The sequence below is a fragment of the Dasypus novemcinctus genome, chromosome 6, assembly GCF_030445035.2.
Source record: "Dasypus novemcinctus isolate mDasNov1 chromosome 6, mDasNov1.1.hap2, whole genome shotgun sequence".
NCBI classification, from domain to species: domain Eukaryota; kingdom Metazoa; phylum Chordata; class Mammalia; order Cingulata; family Dasypodidae; genus Dasypus; species Dasypus novemcinctus.
The window spans coordinates 19643553-19661542 of record NC_080678.1 but is presented as its reverse complement, the minus strand read 5'-3'; the positions used below and the strand labels follow the sequence as shown (position 1 = coordinate 19661542).

The following is a 17990-nucleotide window of genomic DNA, read 5'->3' as shown; positions in this document are numbered from 1 at the left end:
AGACAAAAACCCCTCCAATGTCTGATTAATCAAGCCTGCAAACAGCTTATTTCTTTTAGCCTGCATGCAAGTATGAAAATGAGATTCTGGGAGCCGAACATTGTGCAGATTTGTTCATTCTTATCAGAACAAAGCCAGCGGCAGCTTATTTCATGGATCATTGGCACTGTCATCAGTGCTACACAGAACTGGTGACAGCTCCTCATTTTGAGGCTTGAACAAAATTAGCAAAAAGTCGGCACAAATTAGCCTCTCATCTTTTTAGTAATATGACATTATTCATTTACTTTTTATCCAATTTTTAATTTTTTCCTTGTCAGCTATCCCTTTCTAGTGTCTACTGCATGGCATCATAAAATGCCTTCAAAAAAACAAGCAAAGAAATAGCCAAAGTTGAAATAACATGCAAAGTTCAAAAAGCAAATAAGAAAAAAGCGCTTCTGATTACTGACAATGCTGTATATTTTTTGTAACTTTCAAAACTTTGCACTAATACAAACAGCTAAGAACTCCATAGTTAAGAGTTTCATAAAATTAGTAGCACATTCCAATAAAGAATATCATATTGTTTTCATTCAAACCGTATTTAATATGGTATGTGCTATAGGAAACTGAGGATGTCTATACTTGGAATGATACCTTTCTCTCCATGGTTATACCCGAGATGCTGAAGCTCAGCAAGTAAGCCATGCCATATCTAGTCATTTAAACTCTGATTTTAAATTGAGTCGTTTCCTCTTATAGGAAATATAATTTCATAGTCATCTTAAAATATGCATGCACAGGCCTACCTATGTTTGGGTACTACATATATGTGTGTGTAGAATGTATATACATATTAATTTTTGTCTACAAGTTCATATCACTTAAAGTCAAATGGTGTTTATTTGAAAAAAATAACCCAATAATTTCCATTTTAAAAACATATCAATCACATATCACATAATCATATACCATATGTATCTATGAGTCACCTTGCAGTTTATTCAAAATGTGTATTTGGTCCATGAGGTGTGAGAAGATAAACTTTGATTTCATGGTGAAAGAGTTTACATAACACCTGTTTTAATGACGACTATTAAGGCCTCAAATTATATTTAGATCATAGTATTCCAAAAGAGGGAGAAAGATGTTATACTGTTGAAATTACTCCTAAATATAGACATTTATATGCAAGTGACTTACTCCATTCATAAGGGAAAAAAGGCATTAAAAAATTAACCATAAGCTGTCAGATGCTTTACACAGTCCCTATAAGACAGTTTTTTTTTAAAAGAACTGCAGTACTGTTTTCAGCAATTTCTTTATCTCTGTTCTTCTAAGTAAGAAAGCTTATTAACAAGCTTTGAACTTAAAATCACATTTACAATAATGTGCCATCAACAGTTTTATAAGCTAATTAGAAAAAGATTAATTAATGACTGGCTGCTAATAAAATGGCAATCATGAAGAAAGAAACCAAGGGTGCTAAGCTTCAACTACCACCAATTAAGAGCTAATTACAAACAAATTATATATGTGTTTTGCTGTGGGCTTTAATTTACTAAAATGGTTTTAATTAAAAGAGAAAACATGCTGATTAATTGAACTGCAGAAAAAATCTACAGTATAAACTGTGCTTTGTCTGTCTCTTTAATTAGACTTGTAACATCTGAAATCTTTTTTTAAGGTTTGTTAAAAGCACAGATAAACATAATTAAAAGAGAGCATAAGGAATGCCATTCTAGGTGATCACCCAATCATACCCAAAGGTAAAAGAAAACATCCTCAATGCAATGAGATCTGTGTAAGCACACCTAAAAACCTGACAGAAAATCCCACCACTGAGTACTCTTCTTATTTTTCTGATGTTAAAATGCTCCAACTTCAAGGCTGTACATAATTTTTTATGGGAATGAACACATCTTTAAATGAAATGTAAAGGAATTCAACCAGACCTCTCTTACTTGGTTAGTCATATAGCTTATTTTCCAAGCCTTGTGCTAACTGTTCGTCTACATGTAATAACTGACTTACTTAGAAGAACTAAGGACAAGGCTTCAATGAATTAAAATCACCATTTAAAAGCCACCCCCCAGAATATGTACAGACTACAAAATGGTAATGGAAGCATATTTAAATTTAAAAAGCACTGAGAAATGACCAAAGTTAATGAAAGTCAGCTCTAGAAGATCCTTAACAGACACCTCCCAAAGCAGGCTCTCCCAACTTTTTCACTCTGTGGCTGATGAAACTTCTGACCAGCCTATTCCAGCGGAGCTTTTCTCCTTCCCAAAGTCCTGTGTTTTTTGTTTACCATTGCCAATCAGTGAAATACACTGTAAAGAAAATTGTCCTAAACTTGACTGCCTAGTTAAAAAAAAAAGAAAGAAAAAAAAGAACTGTAAGAAACAGAAGGTAGAGCAGTAAAATTTTTACTGTATTGCCTTTTGAAAGACAGAAATAAAATATACCTTGCCAGAGAGTTTGTAGACATTTGTAGGAAATCATGACTTTGTATGAAATAACCATTTAAGTAAAAAACAACCTTTTGCTTTTATAGCAAAACCGATGGTTAATATGTATGCTTCAGACACACCCCTGGACCTAGCAACAAAAATCAACACTCCGTAAAAATAAAATGTTAAAAGTGGAGATATCAAATTTAAAATTCTTTATATACTATTCAATGCATTTTCATTGTGTTCATACAATCTTCAGTGGCTAGGTATCACAATAATTGAGAAAACAGAAAGTACCTGCCATCCTTCAGTAGGGTCACAGGTTCCAATGATAAATTCTTGTAATAGCTAATTGGAATATACTGTTCAGCTTCCTATCTGAACAAACTGTTTTACCTTGGAAACATGATTGTTATTTCTACCCAAAGAAAGTATTCCTGAAAACAGGAAGAAAACAATTTCACTCTCCAATTATAGAATAAAGGGTTTAGAACTACAAGATTTGCTGAACTGTGTCTTTCAATTCAGCTTTTTTTTTTTTTTTTTTTGTATGATATATAAACCTTTCCTAAAAATTATAGCTTTGAAAATAATACCTACTAGAAGTAACTTTAAATTGTCAAGTTTAACAGCAGGTCTATTTGAACTCTAGGTATGATTATGGTCAAGGTATTGTGATAGGTAAATCTGTCAACACTGTATTAGTTGGGGAGGATTTTTGTTTTTGTTTTTTTCAGAAGAGGTATGGACCTTCCAATTTCTATTCTATTAAGACAACATGGTGCTTACATCTACATAACACTAATAACAGAAATGAAAATGATGAATTGTAACCAGACCTTTTTCAAGGGAACCAAAGTCTTATAACAAAATGTTTTGGAAAAACTCTGAATGCTAAAGCAAGAGCTATAGCATCTGAAGCATTCCTGAGAAATGACTACTTTTTAAGTGCTAACATAAAACGAAGAAACTATCTCCTCAAATGTGCATATACTCCCTCAGTGAGAACTACTCAAATCTTCTGGGAAATTGCTCTAAAAATAATCTGCTAAAATTTAGAGAGCATTAAATCCACTTGACTATGGAAGACTAGAACTAAACCAATTTAAATTTTAGTTTTTAAAGAAGATCATTCCTACCTTCTTTAGATATTCCTACCTTCTTTATTTAAATTAAAAAATTTAAGTAGTCTATTTTAAAAAAAAGGAAATTCTTGTCTACTGCATCCTGCCAATGTAATAGTTATTATAAAATAACAATATTATTAACATGAGGTAAATCTTTGTTTTTATCATTTATACTTGTGATACCTGGGTTAGATTGTATATAAATATGATGCTCAGCAGTACTAAGGAATAAATTGACTTAAGTCCTCACTTATAAATTCATGAAAAAAGCTTTAAAATATGCAACATTTGATGGTATCATTCCTCTAAATGGAAAGTTTTCAGGTGTGAATACCCTACAAATTTTTAAAAACTCTTTCCAGGTTGCACAAAATGATTGTAATACTACAAGAGGAAGTACTAATGTTTTCAAGGAATCAAGTTCTTTTGGTGTTGCCAAAGATGACCCTACTTCGGTCACTTATAGAAAAAACAATCTTTAAGGGCAATTGCTATACAAAGCTAAAAGGAAAATCATAGGCAACCTCCCTTCCCTGTTCATTTCTGCTCTGACATTGTACAGGTTTATTCAAATCAACCTGAGCAATATTTCCAATTAATATGACTCATTCAATGGTAGAAACTTACTGTTCTACTGCCAAACCAACTTGGTATTTATCTTTAGGAGGTTAAAGTGAAGATGCCTAGAGAAATGTTCTCTTTCCAAAATGTGAGATTCAACCTAACTGCTGCCTACTTAATTAGGTTTTAGCACTTAATTTAACACTTGTTGGCTACTGGTTTCTATAAATTGGTATGATCTGGATTGTAATAAAGATTATGTGTCAGAAAGATACAGTATCAAAGGATAGCATTTTTGAGGATTACTATCAATGAAATAGACACCACTTCCAGCTCAAGCCTGAAGTTAAAAAAGCCACAAATATGCTCAAAAACTTGTACATATATAACATATTTTTTAAAAGCTCACTTTCCCTCCCCCAAATTCGGACAATTTCATCAGTAGGACACAAACTTTCCCATTTCATCTCTCCTCCGTGATTACAAACAACAAAGAAGTATTTAACCTACATACTTTGGATGTCCCAAAGCAACCATAATACCACATGGCAGAAGCAAAGATGAAAGTCGTACAATCTAGGCTACAAACATGTGAACCTGAGCCATCCCCCAAAACCAGATTATATACATCCTTAGTGTCATTATTAATTTAAGGGATGTGATTCTAGAAAAATCTGCACTTGCTGTGTCCTAATGAAAGATACTGACAGCCTTATTTTGGCATACCATGTTTTTGAGGAACTGTTCTCAAGGTATAATTTCAGATGTGGTTCTACTTTTGGCTTTATTTTTCTCAATCCTGAGACCGTCCTATTGGTTTCACAGGCTTATAAATGTTAAACATCAAAAATTAGTTTCACTTATTATGATTGGTAAAGGCTTTAAGAACTCTGGGATCTGTGCCTCTGAGCAAAGGCTTTATCAGCAGGTCCCAGTCACTGCTTCTTGAAAAAGGAAAATGGTGCTGATTAAAACCCAATTCACCTGATTTCCAAAAGGACACCTACCATGCATGTATACATTTAATTCATAAAGGGTTTCTGCTCCAAACTCACAATTATTTCTTAAAATCTCATCTTTTATATCCACAGTGATTGGCACCAAGGGGATAAGTAAGAAAAAATTAAATCTCAAACTAAACTATTTATGCAAGAATTCAATCTTGATTAATTTAGTTATTCTTCATGGGTACTTAATTAACATGGCATCAGTATCTTTCCAACACTGGTGTCTGAAAAGCAAACATTTTCCAGATGTTTTTCCACTTACATCAGGAAAAGAAGAGGGCTCAAATCACTGTTCCTTCTTTTAATCAGAATTCTTTAATCCCACACTAAATAAATTCAATTTATTTTACCAGAACAAAGCATCACATTTGTTCGGAAGTAAAAAAGAACACTTGAGAAAAATGTTTATTATCCTTATAGGTGCTGAAAATATCATGTATTTCTAAAGCAATCTATTTGCCATAAAGTGCAACAAGAAATAACAACCCTTTGTCATTTTAGACCATACCCACTGGTATAAATGGAAAATATCTAGTCAGTATCATTTAATTCTAATATTTTTCAAACAGCAGTATGACAAAACAAAATACAAAAACAAAAATCTAATACTCTCAAAGGAAATATATTTCTGAAGTCTTTAAAGCAGTTCTGCTTTTGAAGTTGTCATTTTTAACGAGCAACTTCAATTGGCAGAGAAAAAGGAAAGCTCACCAGTGAAACCTGCATGAAAGGCAAGGTCAGAGTGAAGATGCAACCACTGGTAAGCAGAAATCACATGGTGATCCCATCTGGCCCCAGCACATCATTTATGAAAACTATATCCAATTCCTAATTGTCCCGTTTTACTGAGAGATTTAACAGAAAGACATAAAAGATCCTATAATCAAATATTTTATTTAAGCCAAATTATACATTTGGTTAGCAGTATAAAAGATAAAAAAGTATAATCAAAAAATGTTTTAAAAATCCAAGGTCATGTGGCAACCACCACAGTCATAATTGTCTCAGGATAGCTCCCCAAAAAGACACGTATTAATTACAAAGGGAAAAACAGTAACTTTACAGTGGAGAAATCTGATAGACACTACATCTACCAAATCATCAAAGCCACATCACCAATAAATGGGACAAATACATATCCTGTACCTCCTGATATCTACTGGTAAGGACACAGCATCACTCCTATGATATTCCTGCCAAAAATGTATAACCTCAATCTAATCATAAGCAAATATCAGATAAACCAAAATTGAGGGACATCCTACAAAATAACTGCCTCTACTCTTCAAAAGTATTATGGTCCTGAGAGACAAAGAAAGATGAAAAACTATTCCATATTAAAGTACACTAAAAGGACTAACAAAATCCAACAACCTGAACCAGGAAAAAAAATTTTCTTTTGGAATAAAAAAAATCTTTTTACAAATTTTGCAACTTTGTGCAAGTCTGAAATTATTCCAAAATAAAGTTTTTAAAAAATCAAGTGTATTCAACTCTTAAAATTTCAGCATTACTAAATTTACCTAAAAGCTACACAGAACCTGCAGTAAAGTAAATGCTTCTGCCTCTATGAATTCCCCTTGCCTTGGGTTGTGGTGCTAATAAAAAAAAAAAAAAGGAAAAAAAAAAAAAAAAAGACAGTCATTGATAGATCATGTGGAACCCACATTTTAATGTAGACTGGGCCCTGCCTGGCTTTTTCTTCCTTTAGCAAGGCAAAGATCTGAGGAAACTTACTGACCCAAGGGCCTCTGGCTGAGTCACAATCCTTTTATTATTTGGAAGAGATCACATAATACACAACTCTTGGGTCTTCCAAAGGGAAGGGTTGGACAAGCAATGACAATGAGGCACTAATGTGTTGAGCCCTGTGATCCCTAAGAGGCCAAGAAAGGGACAGAAATGCATAGCATTTCTGAAAACAATCAGGGCAGCCAAACCCCAAGGCCCTGCTGGTTTTTATTAGGTGCCTGCCTTTAGCTTTACTGGAACTATCTAACTGATCCACAGAGCAGCCACATGTTAGTACAGCATCTTCTAGACAGCAACCAGTAAGAAATACCCACAATTTTTAAAGGGATTCAAGAGACACTTGCTCAGCATGTGGCACAACATGGAATAGTTTCTCGCCAGTGATGCATTTAACTACCAGCTCTCTAAAACGTTTTGTTCCTGACCCAAATGGGGTGGATATTGAGATCAGGCTGCCACCAGCTTCCACACCCCCTACATAAGAGTGAACCAGACTAGTGACTGGTTATTGCTGCCTTATGTGTTTTTCAGTCCCTGAAAGCCCCCATACACCTCAAGCCACTCCTCACTAACCACACCATGTTGTCCTACTGTGCCTCCATCCTCATACCCACAGCCATGAAAGTTATCTACCCACTGAAGAAATACCCAACACCTTCCCTTTGTTCTTTGTCATTTTCATAGTCAATTCCCCAAAATACAGAGATTAGATACACTACTGGTATAATTTATCTTATAGATTAAACAAACTTGCAGGCTGGATAAGAAACTTAATCACTATTTCTAATAGCACTTTTATGGAAAAGTAAGTTCCAAATACCAAGAGTCCATTTACTAACAAACAGTAGACACTATGTTTGTTGATTAGAATTTTAAATGTGATCACTGGACCACAGCTGATTTGCAGAGATACAAAGCTTTGTTTACTCAACTGAAGATGCCACTATTAGAACCAACAACACTGAGATTCTTCTGAGATTGTGATACCATTTAAAATACTACCAAATTTATTTTATTAAAATGAAGTATCTGTATCTTTCTAAAATAGAGTAATAAAATGCTAATATATGAAATCAAAATATGGCTACTTTAAAAATGAAACTGAGTAACTGTCAAACTGAAAATAATAATTATTATAATTGGGGGGGGACATAAGAAAAAAGCAAATATTAAAAATACTTTAAAATGTCAGTTCATTTTTTGAAAGGCCACAAAACTGCCACTTATGTTGCTCCTTGCCTGTGCCCCTAACGCAAGCTTACAGGTGTACAATTTCCTTCATATTAGCTATTAATATACATATAAAATATATATATACACATTATACTCAGAAGTATTTAATGTGACAAGTGATTTTAAAAGGCTTAAAGGAAAAATATAATTTCCGAGTCCCTAAGCCTCTCTTCTGAACTTGTTTTTTTTTCCCACACAAGAATATATACCTGACAAGACACTTGAGGCCAACAGCCAAAAATTTAAAACATAAACAAAAAAACCCAAAAAGAACAAGGCCAGCAACAGTAAATTTTTCTGACATCTGAGGATAGTATTTTCCTAGAAGAATTTATAGAAATAGTAACTTCACAACTAGTCTCATGTTAGGAGAAAACATTCACCTGCATGAATATGAAGGAATTGACAGAGTTGTCAGAGTTGACAGAGATGACCCTCAATTTTCTCAGTGTAATCAAGCACCATGGAGTAGTTAAACCCTGAGAATTGAAGTTAGATACTAAAAATAAAAGCTATGGTAAAACTTTTTTCCTAGAAAGGACAAAAAGGAATTGCAAAAACAAACAAAAAAGCCCACATGCCAACACGAGGTCTTTTCTCTCTCTGAGATTTTGCCTAGTATTACCTAACGTTACCTAGCAGTTAATTCTTAATTGGGGAAAAATCTCTCCAGGGAGTACATGTCAGAATCTTCTGGTGGCCTTGTGTAGTTGGAAAAAGCATATTCATATTATCTAATAGGTTTATACTATAAACTACAGGGGGAAAAGGCCGAATATTCTTTAGGGTTGATGGGGATGTGCAGAATATGCAGTAAGAAAGTACTTTGGGAGGGGGATTGCTCATGATCTTAAAAAGAAGATATATTCATTTTAGAAAATTTGGAAATAGAGAAAGTATGGAATCAGTTTAACTCACCTCTCGAGTAGCTAGCTGGTTGCTGAGTTCCTCGGCTTTCTCAATATTCCACTCTTCCACAGCCTGGTCTATGCGCTTTTCAAGACCTGACTAGAAAGAAAAGAAACCTAAAATCAATGGCAGTTAAAAGAGGCAAACAAATATTTGCTGAACAAAGACTATACGCTAAATGTATTACATACTTGGACCATTTAATTCTCACAATTACCCCATAAAGTAGTTGGAACCACCCCCCATTATGGATGAGAAGATGGCTCAGAGATATTAAATAGCTTACTGGAAGTCATGTAACTTCTTGAACTAATAAAAAGGAGATACAAAGCCATGTCTTTGTGGCTCTAAAGCCCACGCTTTCCCTTAATAACAATAATTTTAATGATAATAGTTAAAAATTATGAAGTGCTTATTATGTGGTAGACCCTAGGGTTAAGAAAGCTCTCTTAATCCTTATAACAACTCCACAAAATAACAGTTATCCTGTTTTAGAGATGAGGAAATAGTGGCTTAAATATGCTAACGTGTCTAAGGTCACAGAGTCAGTTAAGTGTTAAGGCCGTAATGGAATCCAGATGTGCCCAAAATCTGCATTCTCAACCATTCTTCTGCCCATTTCTGTAGCTTGAGATCTTCTTTCAATAGATCGTCACATTCCTTATGAACATTAAGCTGGATTCTAAACATGGGTTTACATATAAGAATGATTTTATTTTCTTACAGAAATAGTTTTTGTTTACTAGCTGAAGATATTTCAGGAAATAATAATTAAAATTGCCATGGGATTACCAAATGGACAAGGTGGGCATCATCGTACACTTATGGCAAGATGCTTAGACTTAAATAATTTGAGTTCTAGCTTGTGAAAATACACATACACATTACACACTACAGAAAATATGAACTTTAAAAATGGCCTAATATATAGTTCTCATAAGAAAATTTTATCCCAATATAATGGCTTATCTAGTATCTCTATTTATTTACTTATTTCTTCTTGTCAGCTTGCTGTGCCTGGCCTTCACGCCAACTTGTTGTCTTCTTTAGGAGGCAACAGGAACCAAACCACAGACCTCCCATGTGGTAGGTGGGAGCTCAATCGCTTGAGCCATGTCTGCTTCCTCTAGTGTGTCTTTTAACTTTCACATTTTCAGTGAACATTCTATCTCTTACAGACTTCTCTCTTAATCTAATAAAAGTTTTTAGAATGTCTCTTCTCTCAGCACACTGGTAGTTTATATCAGCCAAGAAAGAAATTTTCTTCCTGTGCAGCCTTTGTTAAAATGAGATTTCAAAAATAACCACAACATAATTTGCCTAGAAAGACTATGGAATGAGAACCAGTGACGACTTCACTGATGTCAACTGTTTCTTCTCACAATCCCTCATCCCACATAAGGATGTGGGAGAAAGATCGGCCTTTTTTCTCTCTTGCTCCGTTGAGACCTTCAATGAACAGCCTCTTATGGCCTTTGACCCTAGGCCACATAGCCCTACTGCCTTCTTCTCATTCTTACCCTGTGATCCTCTACCAGTCTCCAAAACTTTCACTTTCTTGTATTTCTGCAGAACTTTTCCTCTGATGGTCCAAACAAAACCCTGGACTCACTTTTCCAACATTCTTCATCTTCAGGGACCTCTATCTCTACCCACCTCGGCTGTTTTTTATCTAGGTCAGTGCACTCCAAGCATGGCATGTATATTGGACCTGGTCTGCAAATAGTGCTAGCCTGTAAACTTGAGTCCATGTGGAGATAAGGTACTTGTGCCAATAAAAATCAGCAACATGACTAAGTACGATTTTGTTCAGCTGCTTTTTCGGGAAGGGGGGGTGGGATGCAAAACTTTCTCAGTAAAGAAAGGAGTAGACTGAGTTAAATTCAGAGACAAGCTCCTCAACTCTTCAAAGACCAGGATTTTGAGGAGTACTGCTCTAGGCCATGCAATAGGCATCATCTGAAAGCTTCACCTCCCAAACTTCATAGTCTGGAATTTTTCTCCCTAAACAAATACATCTTTCATTCCACCTATCCCAAGGTCTCATACCCAGTGAATATGGCTTCTGTCTTCATTTGGAACCCCATTCTCTGACACCCCTGTATTTATTCTTACAGTCCTAAGTCTCTTCCTGAATTCTATTCTTCTCCCTCTCTAGCCTGCAACTCATGAATAATCTTTACAAACTACATTCTAAGCCAGTGGTTCTCAAAGTGTAAGTCTGGACCAGCAGCACCAGCATTACCCAGGAACTTGTTAGAAATGCAATTTCTCTGAATCAGAAACTTTGGGGCTAGGGCCCAGCAATCCATATGATTCTGATGCACACTAAAGTTTGAGAATCACTGCCCCAAGTAATAACTTCAATTTCTTCCAACATCATATCCTGTTTCTGTCATTCTCAAACCCTACACTAATCCTACCATCTGTTTTTACACTAACCCTACCATATGATACCATACATCTAAATGCAGGTGTCCCAGCAATGACAGAGAAAAACTACGTAAATTCATTAGCATCTCTGCAAGCAGTTTTTCAAACTCAGCTGCCCTGGAATGTTCCCACATCCCCCTAAAAAGTTGTTACATGACTTTCCCATTTTCCCAAATACTCTTGACCTTATTTCTGTCCCTATCTCATAGTGGTCTGGGGAAAAGAAGGGGAGGAAACCAAAATCATATATAGCTCTCACTTAAAAAAATATATACCTTCTCCAACCTTACTGCCCCCAAGAAAGAATCACCTTCCTTTCCAAGCCTAATCCTACCATCTGGGCTCATAGCCCATTTGCTTACATACCATCAGGAACACTGCTCTTTAAATTTTCTCCTCTCTTTCCTTCATCTGTCCTTCATCTGTCCTTCATCCTACAAATAAACGTGTCCTTCTCTGGGCTAGGGGCTGGGTGGCTGGGCCAACACAGTTCCCCTCCCTTCCCTCAAAATCGCTTTCTTCTTACGTTGCTTCTTCATCTCTCTTCTCTAAAGCAATGTCTCTGTCAGTTGCGTCCATATCACCTCCCATTCAGTTCTCCATTCCTTTTGCCCTCATCTTTCTTCTGAAACTGCCATCTTTTCCAGTCATAAGCAACACCATCTGTCCTACTTTTACTTAATCATCTATTATAATTATTGTGGTCCTCAAGATTCTGTGTTTGGCTTCCTTTTCTTCTGATCCTCCACTCTCCCCCAAGAATATGCTCAGTCCTAGGGCTTCACTTACTTCTTATTAAGCTGATTTATATCTCTAAATAATTCAAAACATCTGGCCTCTGACCTGTACCAAGACTTACATCTCCATCTTTATACTGAAGGCCTTGCAAAGGCAGGTCTTTAATGTTATTATGTCTAAAATCACACTCTTCACTTCTTGCCCTGCTTCTCATGGCTGTCTACCCACTTAGGTGACCCTGACAGGTTTCCCAGTTATCTTCAACATCTCTCAATCCTTGCTATTTTTTGGAATAGTATAACCTTCTCCTAACTGACCTTCTATCTTTCTAAAACAGACATCATGTCATTACCCAGCTTAACACACAATTACTTCTTTACTCATTTAAAATAGCATCCCAAATCCCTTCAAAATAGGGTCCCAAAATATTCTCTCAGGCCCATAGTGGGCAATACTTCTATACTTCCTCATCTCTGGCCACATTTACCCTTTTCTTAATATTCCCTGTGCCTATGATATACTACCCTTTGAAAACTCTTAATCATCCTTCAAGCCTCTGCAGGCTTCCTTATCACAGTCTACCCCCTGACCCTGCCACACCCTTTCCGTGCCCAGGATCAAAGTGCTACCTACTCCATACTGCCACTGCACTTCAGGCCTCTCTTCAGTACTTACTGGTCTGACACATCACAGCAAGTTGTGTGTGTGTCTCCCTTCTTGGATTCTATGCTAAGGGTTGACACTGTATACTGCTAGTTTGGTGTGTCACAACAGCTAGCCCAGTTACTTGCACACAGGACACACTCATTCAACCTGTGTTTTGAGTTAATATTCACGGTGCAGTAAACCACATTTGAATTAGTATTGAAAGAACCCCACCCATCCAAACTTGGAATATTTATTACATATTCACCACTCTGAGACCTTTCCAAGAGAATTCCACAATAGTAACAATGGGATAATAGTACCCCTATGGTTAAAAAAAAGTTATATTTTATTATTGCACTTCATTTATATATAAATGTATCCCTCTACTAGAATAAATACTCCTTGAAGTCATAGAATATATCTTTTCCATCTTGGGCTCCCAGAACTTAGCATAGTACTTGCACCTGAAACTTTATATGAATTATATATTTTTATATTGGAAATAGTTACTTTAAGAAATGCTAATACAATGGCCTCTGCTTCCTGCACAGAATATTAAATATCTCCTTAAATGCCTCAGAGATATTTGAAAACAAAACACAAATATCAAACTTCAGTTTTCCCTGCACCACAAATTCTAGCCAGGGTAGCCTGGTATCTTCACCCACACCATAACCTCCTCCAATCTTTCATCTCAGTAACATGCTCACTAATAACATCCATTCTTGAGACTGCCCTGCTTATTTCACATAGCAGTGCTGTTTATCCAGCCTTCCTCAGATTATATAAGAGCTAGTTGCAGAATTTCTTTTTCTAGGACTTAGAGTGATCCTGAGTAAGAAGAAATCAGTTTTTGTGTGTGTTTTTTTACTAGTTTAAAGTATTTTATTTTGGAACTGCAAAACCATATGGTAAATATTTCTTGTAACATTTCTGTGAGGTAGCATGATCAATTATGTTATAGTTAGGTACAGAAACAGAGAGACAGAAAAGAAATTTCTAGTTTTTTTCATTTGTTTTAAAGAAACCACAACACACTCTCTTTGCAACTTCCTGCAACTCTATAATCATTTCAAAATAAAAAGTTAAAAAACAACCATACCACAAAACACCATCATCATCGATATCATATCAACTAGTAAGTATGCAAATTTCTAACTATCATGAATGAACAAAAGGAAGAAAAATATCTATAAACGAAAGTCTTCCAAGTATTTCTTCATTCAATGGTTACGATATGGATTGTATGACAAGACGAAGTAGAGCCAAAAGAGAAATAAGACCTAAGTTTTTCTCTAAATGTATCAGTAAAAGTACAAATGAGAGACCTATTATCCAAATTACAAAATGAAACCTTTCTTAACTCACAGTCCAAAAAATGCCTGTCTGGATTTTATTAGGTCCATAACAACAAAGATATAAGTCCAGAGCCAGACTCACCAAGACCCATCTTTTGGTGTTGGTGATATAATAGCATTTCTGCACAAAGAGTCTTTATAGACACCTACAAGCCCAATACCCCTTGCCTCTTACGTCTACCTGCCAATAATGCTTGTCACAAGCAAATCTCTGCGAACTCAGAATAGATAGGAACAAAGTAAAGTTCTTAAGGTTGTAAGGTGAGTTTGGGTTCATCTTTTCTAATATCATGCTTCTTCTGTTTTCTGAGATAATGAGTTTGGGGTGCGCAGTTTCAGTTACCTAACGTCAAATTTACCTTAAAAATGTTGATGATTTTCTGTAGGCTAAAATACTCTTCAAGAGGACTGGTATATTTTTTTCTGTAATTCATATGAAAAAGACTGCTGGACTGTTTAGGTTTTCATACTTTGTGTAGATACTTTAAGTACCTGTAAGTAAGTCAAGTTCTGACTGCACACACTTTTCTACTATTTTCATTCAGTACATTTTTTAGGGCACAAATATGCTCTAAGAATTTTACTTTGTTTGCCCTTAGGTTTAAATATAAATTTATACATTTATAGTGAAATGAATAAGTAAAATTTATTCATATTTTATAAGATTATATCCAGATTTAAGGATACCATTAATATGGTATCCTTTTATTATGATGGCTACAGACCTCATCATAGGTCTTCAAGAGCTCAGACCCAAACACAAGACCCAAGAAATGCAACTTTGAGTAAGGAGTTTCATGAAATCAGATTTAAGTATGAAGAAAAAAATTTTATATCAGACCCAAGAGAAATCTTTATTTGAATTATCCAGGACATATTTCATACTACAGAGAAGTGGCAGGAGGCACAGAAGTGCTGTTGCTTTACAAAGCAGTAACACTGTGGTACCTAGGTGTGCTTCTAAGCTGCCTTTGGCTGGAATAAAAATTTAGCTTATAATATAGCTCAATACAGACAAACAAACAGGAATGGCAAATTTGGCCACAGCTAGAAAATTCATTTAAGGCTGGTGTTTAACAGATTCCCATGAGGCAACAAGTAACCTCTCATTAACAAAGTTTTGCTGCAGATGTCAAGAAGGCATTACCACAGATATCTAAGAAGTCAACAAGAACATTATTGACTGACCATTCCTATGCACACATGTAGATTACCTACTAATATGATTAAAGTTCTTTAAGTCAAATCAGACCACCATGTATTTCTACTGAAATTTCCTTATTAAATACATATTTATTCAGGTAATACATTCAATTTTTCAAGCTGAGTAAAAATGAATAGTCCATGTAAGTTTGCTGTACTGTGATTAGCTCTAAATACCTATAAAAACTAATTAGGTAAGCTCTCCATAAAGAAGGGGGAAAAAAAGAGCTAAGCATATAAAATTACTTTTATATATAAATCAGGTAAGTATAAACTAGGCTGGGCTAAACTTAGAAAAATTCAGATTTGGGACCAAATGCCTTAAAGTCTCATTTCACGTCTTATCTGTTCTGTTTGTTTTCTCAGGTAAATCATACCAGGCATCAGTTTCTTCATCTAAATTATGAGAAGAATACTGGCCCTACCTACCCACCTCACAGGGATCACATGGGGATCAAGAGAAAATGCTTTGTAATTGATACCAGGGGAACTTTCTGGTACAACCACAAGTCCCTCTCCCTCTTCCTCTCCCCGTTCCCCAGACACTCTGGGTAGCCAGCCTTTTATCTGAGCTATGTATTGGAGATACATGTACCACTTAGGTGGGAAAAAGCATTCTGCTAAAAAATGTTTGATAAAAGCTACAAAATACAATAGCATAGCATATACACTATACAACAGCAAACAATATTCAACAGCATAAACAATTAAAAAAAGGCATCAAACATGTTGTGGAATTACTCTAAAAATTAAAGGTATCTAGTTTTTTACCCCCAAAAATATCCATTAGGTATATATAAAGTTACTTAAATGACTGATGACTAATCAAATTGATTCAACTAAAGAATACTTGAGACATTTATAGTGAAATAAATAAGCAAAATTTATCCTAAAGACATTCCCACATAAAGTCAAAATACTTATGATTACAAAATCATTGGTAAGTCCCAGAACTGTTGCCAGAGAGACACAATTATAGCTGTATTTTATACAAAGAACACTTAAATACATCTTCGGATATTGGGAAGATTACATTTAGAAAATATAAGTCTCTCTGTATTGCCTGAGAAGCAGGTGACAGCTATCTTACAGACACACATCTTTGGCTGAGAAACAGTTTTAGCTTGGCAGTGTTCCAAAAAAGAAAAAGAAAAAAAGAAAGAAAGGGAAAAAAAGACTGCACAACAGATAGATGACTAAGAAGTTTGTTTTGCCATTCTTGAAGGCTGAATAAATCAAGAATGAAAAGACTCTCTGAGATATGACAAGTCAGAAATAAAATTATGTTCTGGAAAATCCTTGATAGCTTTGTCCCGACTGCATTACAGATTTTCATGATCCTCTCTAGATTTCCTGAGCAGTAACTATTATCTGTTTAACTTTTATTTATTCTTAGCCTGTATCTTGATGTCTCCATTGTGGACATTCTTCAAGTTTATTCACACTTTTGGATTCATGGTAGACATTTTAGCACTACAGCATTTTGCAGGACAGCAAATGGGGTACCATGTAAAACAAGGATCCCCAAACCAAAGGATGAGTATGAATCTGTTGGCATGCAATTATGCTAAACTACCAAAAGAATATAAAAAACTTTGACATCACTAAATCTTTCCTTTCCTTTTATGCTTGCATTTAGTTATAGAATACTAAGTCTTGACAAAATGGTGGGCAAATATAAGCCTGGCTGGCATCAGTTTCCTTGTTGACAAGACTGCTATAACTTTCTTAGCCAGACTGAATTTATATATATACAATAATGCCTGCTATTAAGAAAATCCAACTTTACAAAAGAGATGAATTGTGGATGATTACAAAAGAACTTGGAGCAGTCTTCCCTTACACAGTAATCTCATTTTAAAAATTGTATTTGACTTAAAAAAAATTTTTTTTCACTTAAAATTTTTTTATGGAACACATCTAATGCATAATATGAACAGAACACAGTTCCTAATACTGAGTTGCTTAAAAAGGCTCTTTTCTGTGAAGTTGTGCACGAAGAATCCTTTACTAAAGTCACCCCACACAAATTCCAAACAATGCACAAGAGTTAGTTATATCTGGCAGTATCAAGAAGGTACAATGTCATATATATTTAACTGTATAACTCTCTCTCTGTATATATATAAAGCACTAACAAAGGTAGACTGTAAAAACCACTTGCTAATTTCTACTTTTTAGAATGGCTAAAAAATTAATTTCATGGCTTTAACCTCACTAAGAAACAATTTAGACATTCCAAAGTCAATATAGTTACGAGAAAACATAACAAAATACTGGAAATAACTGAATACCAAAGATCACCCAAGTCACAAGTAAAATTTCAAATGACTGTTCTTTAATGTATAGACCCTGATGGTCACACCACCACCCAATGATTGCTTTAAAAATCGGAGATTTTTTGCAAGAAAATATTGATTAATCAGAAAATGGTAAAGGTCTCTTAAGCACACATAGTAGTCTACAGCATTGATCTATGACTCTTGAGGAACACTCCCCTGTGCCTCTAGCCTTAACACTCAGCACTTGATTTTCATGCTACTGGAGTGTGTCAACATTCCCCTATGTGAATATACATGT

General features: G+C 35.1%; 1 protein-coding gene across 4 annotated transcripts in view; it reads right to left on the bottom strand.

The window, feature by feature from the left end:
* Window positions 1-17990, bottom strand: part of FAM204A (family with sequence similarity 204 member A) — a 37102-nt gene that overhangs the window by 10321 nt on the left and 8791 nt on the right. For all 4 annotated transcript variants that reach the window (XM_071215653.1, XM_004471531.4, XM_071215651.1 and 1 more), the window contains one exon: window positions 9040-9129. In XM_071215653.1, coding sequence (XP_071071754.1) covers window positions 9040-9129 — 90 coding nt within the window. The remainder of the gene's footprint in view (window positions 1-9039; window positions 9130-17990) is intronic.